This window comes from Symphodus melops (assembly GCF_947650265.1).
Source record: "Symphodus melops genome assembly, contig: SUPER_20_unloc_3, whole genome shotgun sequence".
Taxonomy (NCBI): domain Eukaryota; kingdom Metazoa; phylum Chordata; class Actinopteri; order Labriformes; family Labridae; genus Symphodus; species Symphodus melops.
The window spans coordinates 80,925-90,954 of record NW_027636785.1 but is presented as its reverse complement, the minus strand read 5'-3'; the positions used below and the strand labels follow the sequence as shown (position 1 = coordinate 90,954).

The window sequence follows — 10,030 nt, the reverse complement described above, 5'->3', positions numbered from 1 at the left end:
GACGTTCATGTCAGCCTCGTGTTTAACCGCCATGCTGTCTTGTCATAGTCGTGCAGAAATGAGTGCATTGCATTTGTAGAGCATTGCAAGGACCTTCCTATCACGTGTCCCTCAAGGGAACCCCTCAGTTTGGGGATAAATGAAGATGAAGAGTTTGATATTGAGTCCACTTGATGGCTCATTTTTCAGGAGACGCTCAGACTCCTGGTCACATGGTAAAGAACGATAGGGTGGAATATAACAGATAATATGTAGAATTTAAAAATCATGTTTTTGAATTTCAGTCCTGTGCTTGTCAGAACCGTTCAGAGACACAACTAAGACCTCCATCAGGCCCATCATCTGTTTCCTCTGAGTCTGTCCTCCATCACTCTAATCACATTACTCTCTCTCTCTCAGATCCCGCCCTCGCTGACTGATCGGAGAGGGACTCTAGACCACACGGACCGCCTCTGCCTCCATCATGCAGACCTCCATCCTTCTCCTCCTCTCCACGTTCCTCCTCCTCTATCTCCTCCTCCCCTCCTGCTCCTCTCAGAGCGAGTCAGACCTCACCGTTACGACTCGTACTGGTCGAGTCCGCGGCTTCCGTCAGCCGGTGCTCGACCACAGCTTTGTCACCTCCTTTCTGGGCATCCCATTCGCTGAGCCTCCTTTGGGGAAGCGACGTTTCCGACGTGCCGAACCCAAGCGCCCTTGGACGGGGGTTTATGAGGCCATGGATTACCCCAATGCCTGTTACCAGTTTGTGGACACGTCGTTTCCAGGTTTCCAAGGCAGCGAGATGTGGAACCCCAACAGAGACATGAGCGAGGACTGTCTGTACCTGAACGTGTGGGTGCCTTCTTCACCAAGACCGCACAACCTCACCGTCATGGTGTGGATCTACGGAGGAGGTACTAACACCACACACACACACACACACACACACACACACACACACACACACACACACACACACACACACACACACACACACACACACACAACAGACACACACACACACACAGACACACACACAACACACACGCACACACAGACACACACACACACACACACACACACACACACAGACACACACACACACACAGACACACACACAACAAACACACACACACACACACACAACAAACACACACACAGACACACACACAACAAACACACAACAAACACACACACACACACACACACACACACACACACACACACACACAGCAAACAAACACACACGATGCATTTGAAGCCCGGTTGCCATGGTAACGTAAACAGTGTTTAGGGAGGCAACATCAATGCAGTTTGAAAATGACTTCCTGTTTGTTCCCTGTCACACTCACAGCTCACAGCTGATTGGCTTCCTCCGGTCACAGTTGTTGTCTTCACATGAGTAAACGTGTGCGTGAGACAAACACTCTGATTGGTCTGACAGGGTTCTACAGCGGCTCTTCTTCTCTGGACGTGTACGACGGTCGCTACCTGGCTCACAGTGAGACCGTCATCGTGGTCTCCATGAACTATCGCATCGGAGCGTTCGGCTTCCTCGCCCTGCACGGCTCCTCCGAGGCTCCTGGAAACGTAGGCCTGCTGGACCAGAGGATGGCGCTGCAGTGGGTCCAGGACAATATCCACTTCTTTGGAGGAAATCCCAAACAGGTCCGTTTGTGCCTGATCTGTTCCTCCTTCTATTTGTCGGAGCTTTTTAAACGTCTGTGTGCTCTCGTCTTCATCAGGTGACCATCTTTGGGGAGAGTGCAGGTGGAGCTTCAGTCGGGTACCACCTCCTTTCTCCAGACAGCCGGCCCACCTTTACCAGGGCCATCCTTCAGAGCGGGGTCCCCAACTGCCCCTGGGCCTCGGTCAGCCCTGCTGAGGCCCGCAGGCGTGCCACGCTGCTGGGCAAACTGGTCGGCTGCAACGGCGGCAACGACACAGAGCTAGTGGACTGTCTGAGGAGCAAAACCCCCCAGGAGCTCATCGACCAGGAGTGGCAGGTAACACAGTCCACTCACCTGTTTCTGAGAGCAGCAGGTACGTGCACTGCTTCAGGTCTCACAGTGAGACTGCTTCAGAATACCACAGCTGTACTTTTCACCCGTCACTGAGCAGAACTAAGTTTATCCCAACGCTGCTGCCCTCTCATTGGTCAGATCATCTCAGTCCCTGTCGTCCCCCTGTGATCAGGTCCTGCCGTGGTCAGCCCTCTTCAGGTTCTCCTTTGTCCCCGTGGTTGATGGTGAGGTTCTTCCCGACACGCCAGAGGCCATGCTGAGCTCAGGAAACTTTAAAGACACTCAGGTGCTGCTCGGGGTCAACCAGGACGAGGGATCTTACTTCCTGTTGTACGGATCGCCGGGTTTCAGCAAGGACAACGAGAGTCTCATCTCTCGAGAGGACTTCCTGGAAGGTGAAGGGTCGGCTTGAGTCACAGAAGCTTTTTAAACATAGACCAAAGACTGATTCATAAAAACCTGAGGCCTCAAACCAGTAAAACCAGTTTATAACTTAACAGAACAGCTTCTGATCTCCATGTAGACGATGATGTGTTCAGGTACAGAGGATGATGATGTGTTCAGGTACAGAGGATGATGATGTGTTCAGGTACAGAAGATGATATGTTCAGGTACAGAGGATGATGATGTGTTCAGGTACAGAGGATGATGATGTGTTCAGGTACAGAGGATGATGATGTGTTCAGGTACAGAGGATGATGATGTGTTCAGGTACAGAGGATAATGATGTGTTCAGGTACAAAGGATGATGATGTGTTCAGGTACAGAGGATGATGATGTGTTCAGGTACAAAGGATGATGTGTTCAGGTACAGAAGATGATGTGTTCAGATACAGAGGATGATGTGTTCAGGTACAGAGGATGATGATGTGTTCAGGTACAGAGGATGATGATGTGTTCAGGTACAGAATATGATGTGTTCAGGTACAAAGGATGATGATGTGTTCAGGTACAGAATATGATGTGTTCAGGTACAAAGGATGATGTGTTCAGGTACAAAGGATGATGTGTTCAGGTACAGAGGATGATGATGTGTTCAGGTACAGAGGATGATGTGTTCAGGTACAGAGGATGATGATGTGTTCAGGTACAAAGGATGATGTGTTCAGGTACAGAGGATGATGATGTGTTCAGGTACAGAGGATGATGTGTTCAGGTACAGAGGATGATGATGTGTTCAGGTACAGAGGATGATGATGTGTTCAGGTACAGAGGATGATGTGTTCAGGTACAGAGGATGATGATGTGTTCAGGTACAGAGGATGATGATGTGTTCAGGTACAGAGGATGATGATGTGTTCAGGTACAGAGGGTGATGATGTGTTCAGGTACAGAGGGTGATGTGTTCAGGTACAGAGGATGATGTGTTCAGGTACAGAATATGATGTGTTCAGGTACAAAGAATGATGATGTGTTCAGGTACAGAGGATGATGATGTGTTCAGGTACAGAATATGATGTGTTCAGGTACAAATGATGATGATGTGTTCAGGTACAGAGGATGATGATGTGTTCAGGTACAGAGGATAATGATGTGTTCAGGTACAGAGGATGATGATGTGTTCAGGTACAGAGGATAATGATGTGTTCAGGTACAGAGGATGATGTGTTCAGGTACAGAGGATGATGATGTGTTCAGGTACAGAGGATGATGATGTGTTCAGGTACAGAGGATGATGATGTGTTCAGGTACAGAGGGTGATGATGTGTTCAGGTACAGAGGGTGATGTGTTCAGGTACAGAGGATGATGTGTTCAGGTACAGAATATGATGTGTTCAGGTACAAAGAATGATGATGTGTTCAGGTACAGAGGATGATGATGTGTTCAGGTACAGAATATGATGTGTTCAGGTACAAAGGATGATGATGTGTTCAGGTACAGAGGATGATGATGTGTTCAGGTACAGAGGATAATGATGTGTTCAGGTACAGAGGATGATGATGTGTTCAGGTACAGAGGATAATGATGTGTTCAGGTACAGAGGATGATGTGTTCAGGTACAGAGGATGATGATGTGTTCAGGTACAGAGGATGATGTGTTCAGGTACAGAGGATGATGATGTGTTCAGGTACAGAGGATGATGATGTGTTCAGGTACAGAATATGATGTGTTCAGGTACAGAGGATGATGATGTGTTCAGGTACAAAGGATGATGATGTGTTCAGGTACAGAGGATGATGTGTTCAGGTACAGAGGATGATGATGTGTTCAGGTACAGAGGATGATGATGTGTTCAGGTACAGAGGATGATGATGTGTTCAGGTACAGAATATGATGTGTTCAGGTACAGAGGATGATGATGTGTTCAGGTACAAAGGATGATGATGTGTTCAGGTACAGAGGATGATGTGTTCAGGTACAGAGGATGATGATGTGTTCAGGTACAGAGGATGATGATGTGTTCAGGTACAGAGGATGATGTGTTCAGGTACAGAGGATGATGATGTGTTCAGGTACAGAGGATGATGTGTTCAGGTACAGAATATGATGTGTTCAGGTACAGAGGATGATGTGTTCAGGTACAGAGGATGATGATGTGTTCAGGTACAGAGGATGATGATGTGTTCAGGTACAAAGGATGATGATGTGTTCAGGTACAGAGGATGATGTGTTCAGGTACAGAGGATGATGATGTGTTCAGGTACAGAGGATGATGTGTTCAGGTACAGAGGATGATGATGTGTTCAGGTACAGAGGATGATGTGTTCAGGTACAGAGGATGATGATGTGTTCAGGTACAGAGGATGATGATGTGTTCAGGTACAGAGGATGATGATGTGTTCAGGTACAGAGGATGATGTGTTCAGGTACAGAGGATGATGTGTTCAGGTACAGAGGGTGGTGATGTGTTCAGGTACTCTTACACCTTTTCTCCTGCAGGGGTAAAGCTGAGCGTTCCTCACGCTAACGACATCGGTCTGGAGGCCGTGGTGCTGCAGTACACCGACTGGATGGACGAGAACAATGGGCTGAAGAACCGCGACGCCATGGACGACATTGTGGGCGACCACAACGTTATCTGCCCGCTTGCTCACTTTGCTCGCTCCTATGCCCAGCACAACGCCATGAAGGCCAACACGGGGGGAGCGGGCGGGGGGATGAACAGTGGAGGGAACTCACAGGGTAAGATCATGTCCTTTCCTTGTACCGCTGTGTCCAGGTCTCATCCTGTCCATCTTTGACCCATTCATTAACCTCTCCTCCTCTTCCAGGAGGCGTGTACCTTTACCTGTTTGACCACCGGGCCTCGAACCTGGCCTGGCCCGAGTGGATGGGAGTGATCCACGGTTACGAGATCGAGTTTGTGTTCGGCCTCCCGCTTGAGAAGAGACTGAACTACACACTGGAGGAGGAGAAGCTGAGCAGACGCATGATGAGATATTGGGCCAACTTCGCTCGCACGGGGTCAGAACCACAGAGCCAATATTGAATCATAATGATAAATGAGATGTGTCTTAGTGCAGCATAGAGAGAATCATTAAAGCTTTTAATCTAATGATGTCAGAGCAGTGAGTGATGACTCTGCGGCAGAGGGCTGAGCTCTGACTTTATACTGAACAAAGATGCAGTTAAAGAAATATCAGAACATGAACCATTCGATATCAGGCTGAATTAAACATGTATGAGCAACATGGATCACCACCGTTTTTTAATCTTGTTTTCACACTGATTACAACTAAGAGCAGATATCTTTAATATCTTCAGTTCATCTGTAAGTTAGTTGGTACATTTGTCAGTAAGTCGCTTAAGACGAGTGGTTGAAGATGGTTGCTTGGTTGGTTAAGATACTAAGGTGGTTGGTTGGTTAAGATGGTTGGTTGCTGGTTGGTTGCTGGTTGGTTGGTTAAGATGGTCGGTTGCTGGTTGGTTACTGGTTGGTTGGTTAAGATGGTTGGTTGCTGGTTGGTTGGTTGCTGGTTGGTTGCTGGTTGGTTGGTTAAGATGGTTGGTTGCTGGTTGGTTGGTTGCTGGTTGGTTGCTGGTTGGTTGGTTAAGATGGTTGGTTGCTGGTTGGTTGGTTGCTGGTTGGTTGCTGGTTGGTTGGTTAAGATGGTTGGTTACTGGTTGGTTGGTTAAGATGGTTGGTTGCTGGTTGGTTGGTTGCTGGTTGGTTGCTGGTTGGTTGGTTAAGATGGTTGGTTGCTGGTTGGTTGGTTAGTTAAGATGGTTGGTTGCTGGTTGGTTGGTTAAGATGGTTGGTTGCTGGTTGGTTGCTGGTTGGTTGGTTAAGATGGTCGGTTGCTGGTTGGTTACTGGTTGGTTGGTTAAGATGGTTGGTTGCTGGTTGGTTACTGGTTGGTTGGTTAAGATGGTTGGTTGCTGGTTGGTTGGTTGCTGGTTGGTTGCTGGTTGGTTGGTTAAGATGGTTGGTTGCTGGTTGGTTGGTTAAGATGGTTGGTTGCTGGTTGGTTGGTTAAGATGGTTGGTTGCTGGTTGGTTGGTTAAGATGGTTGGTTGCTGGTTGGTTGGTTAAGATGGTTGGTTGCTGGTTGGTTGCTGGTTGGTTGGTTAAGATGGTCGGTTGCTGGTTGGTTACTGGTTGGTTGGTTAAGATGGTTGGTTGCTGGTTGGTTAAGATGGTTGGTTGCTGGTTGGTTACTGGTTGGTTGGTTAAGATGGTTGGTTGCTGGTTGGTTGGTTGCTGGTTGGTTGCTTGTTGGTTGGTTAAGATGGTTGGTTGCTGGTTGGTTGGTTAAGATGGTTGGTTGCTGGTTGGTTGGTTAAGATGGTTGGTTGCTGGTTGGTTGGTTAAGGCAGTTGGTTGGTTAAAAAAGTGAGGTGGTTGATTGGTTGATTAAGTTAAAGATGTATTTGTCACATCGTAGTCTAACCTTTCTATCAACATTTTTACTGAATCAGATTTTTCCACCACATGAGCAGCTGATGTAAAAAGCTTGTGTCTCTGTAAATAAGAGTTATTGCAGTTGAACTGGTTTCACTTTAATGATGATGGATCTCTGAGTGGACCAGCTGATGATGTCATCACATGACACTGTGCACTGCTCGTACTCTGTTTATCAGGGAGCTGATACTGAAGGGTTAACCTGGGACTTATTCTGGTCTCTGCAGGAATCCCAATGTGAACCATGATGGTCTGGTGGAGAGTAAGAAGCGCTGGCCCGTGTTCACGCTGAGCGAGCAGAAACACGTCGGCCTGAACACTGAACCTCTGAAGATCCACAGAGGCCTGAGGAACCAGATGTGTGCTTTCTGGAACCGCTTCCTGCCCCGCCTCCTCAACATCACCGGTAAACACTGTAATGAGCTCCATGTGCTGTGTTCTTTCTACACGTGTCTTACTGGAGCGCTCCTCCACCAGTGTTTCCCAAACGTTGTTTCTGGTGACCCGGTTTTTGAAAATGACGAACCGTCGTGACCCAGTTCACAGGTGCAGTTTAGGAAGTGAACAGGTTCCCTTTTCTCCATCAGCAGAAACACTATGAACACTTAACATCCATACTGTCTCCATCATGTTTCATGTTCTCAGGACACTCAGACTTGTGTTTAAGTGCAGCTGTTATCAGCGCCTGTCTAACTCCGCCCCCTCCTGTGTGTGTCCTATCAGATAACATCGACGAGGCTGAGCGTCAGTGGAAGGTGGAGTTTCACCGCTGGTCCTCCTACATGATGCACTGGAAGAGTCAGTTTGATCACTACAGCAAGCAGGAGCGCTGCACTGACCTCTGAGCCCCGCCCCCTCTGCCCCGCCCACAGAGAGTGAGAGCCACGAGGGAGGGGGCCGGCAGAGAGAGCGCTCATTTCCCTCCATAGCCCCGCCCCCTCACAGTGAAGTGTAACTTCATTCGTTGTTTGAGCTCAAACTGACGTGTATTTATTTATTTATTCTATTTATTCAGCCCGTGTCTCCGTGTGTCTGTCAAAGGGCTGTGGAGGGAAGTGATGTCACGATCTGTCATGACCTCGGGCGTGTGTGTGACGGCGTGTGCGTGTAACATCTTCTGTTTCAGACGATTCCTTCTTTTCCACATATCAGGGTTTTTGTTTCCGTCCTTCAGTCTGCTTGATGACCACTAATTCCAATTCGTGTGTGTGTGTGTGTGTGTGTGTGTGTGTGTGTGTGTGTGTGTGTGTGTGTGTGTGTGTGTGTGTGTGTGTGTGTGTGTGTGTGTGTGTGTGTGTGTGTGTGTGTGTGTGTGTGTGTGTGTGTCTGTGTGTCTGTGTGTCTGTGTGTGTGTGTGTGTGTGTGTGTGTGTGTGTGTGTGTGTCTCAGTGAGCTTTACTGTTTGATGACGGTGAGGATCTCGACCTCAATGATGAAACAAACGGAGGTCGTCCAGGGGGCGGAGCTATGCGCTGACATTAGACACTTTTAAAATGGATATTTTAGCATGCTGTGTTTTCCTGGAAAATGTTTTAAAAAATCTGTAATAATGTGAAGACTCCAAACTACCAATCAAAATCCAGATATGACCTCTAATGGTTAAGTGCAAAGATGGGCGGGGCCTGACAATCATCCTCACCCTTCTCTCCCCCCATTAATATATAAATATATATAAATGCTGTTTATATATATATATATATATAAACATATATATGTTTATATATAAATATATATAAATGCTGTTTATATATATATATATATATAAACATATATATGTTTATATATAAATATATATAAATGCTGTTTATATATATATATATATATAAACATATATATATGTTTATATATAAATGTATATATACACATATATGTGTGTATATATAATATAATACATATATATATATGTTTATATATATATGTTTATATATATATGTTTATATATATATATGTATTATATAAAATGAAAACAAAGATGTGTTGTTGTGTATTAAGTCTCAGTGTTTCCACACTGAACACTTGTACAGGTCGGACACACGAGGCGGGTGGACGGTTTTAAACCCTGCTCTCCTCGTCCTCCTCGCCCTCCTCGCTCTCCTCGTCCTCCTCGTCCTCCTCGCCCTCCTCGCCCTCCTCGCTCTCCTCGCTCTCCTCGTCCTCCTCGCTCTCCTTGCTCTCCTCGCTCTCCTCGCCCTCCTCGCTCTCCTCGCTCTCCTCGTCCTCCTCGCCCTCCTCGCCCTCCTCGTCCTCCTCGCTCTCCTCGCCCTCCTCGCCCTCCTCGTCCTCCTCGCTCTCCTCGCTCTCCTCGTCCTCCTCGCTCTCCTCGCTCTCCTCGCTCTCCTCGTCCTCCTCGCTCTCCTCGCTCTCCTCGTCCTCCTCGTCTTTAATCTTCCTCTTAGCTCCGCCTGTCATCATCTTCATCACTCATCGTTCACCCTTCTCTCGCTCATCCTCTCCTTCTCCCCCCCCCCCCCCCCCCCCCCCCTCGTCCTCTGCCTGCTCGTTAGCCTAATGGAGGGAGAGTAATTCACTCAGTGCAGGCTGAAGTGACAGAGCGCTGGCTCAGCCGACAGGACGTGAACGATGGAGGGATGATGGGAAAGGGAGGAGGAGGCGAGGGGGGAGATCGAGGAGGCGAGGGGGGAGGAGGCGGGGGGAGATCGAGGAGGCGAGGGGGGAGGAGGCGGGGGGGGAGATCGAGGAGGCGAGGGGGGAGGAGGCAGGGGGGAGATCGAGGAGGCGAGGGGGGAGGAGGCGAGGGGGGAGGAGGAGAAGTGACGGAGAGATGAAAGGACAGGCGGAGAAACGATGGTTACGTAACTCTGAGGAAGGTTGAAGCTAAAAAGCGATTTTTCAAAATAAAGCGACGAGCTCCAGATGTTTCAGAGAATTATTTTAAAATGTGATATTTCTATTTCTTCCCCCCTGAAAAATCCTGAACAGCGTTTTTAATCAGTTTAAAGTCTCCAAAATAAAAGCTCGTAAATCAAACTAAATCCGGAGTAAGGGTTAGTTATATTGTTTTTACTCAACAAACAGGAAGTGACTGTAAAACACTGAAGACACACTTTCACCTCCATTAACCGCCTTTCTGGCATTTTATTTTGAAAAGATGTTTTTGTTGAACTTTTATAAAAACATTTCTGCAGAAGGTGATCTTCATGAGGACTCGTGAAACACGC

The 10,030-nt window shown here is 47.6% G+C and overlaps 1 protein-coding gene across 1 annotated transcript; it reads left to right on the top strand.

Annotated features, from left to right (window-relative positions):
* The first annotated feature begins 402 nt into the window (after nt 1-402).
* On the top strand, nt 403-7,865 carry ache (acetylcholinesterase (Yt blood group)). Its single transcript, XM_079373389.1, has 8 exons — nt 403-896; nt 1,427-1,650; nt 1,728-1,988; nt 2,179-2,401; nt 4,889-5,131; nt 5,221-5,413; nt 7,079-7,257; nt 7,575-7,865. Exons 1-8 carry the CDS (start codon nt 464-466, stop codon nt 7,694-7,696), a joined length of 1,878 nt encoding a protein of 625 aa, XP_079229515.1. The 5' UTR covers nt 403-463; the 3' UTR covers nt 7,697-7,865.
* The last annotated feature ends 2,165 nt before the right edge of the window (nt 7,866-10,030 follow it).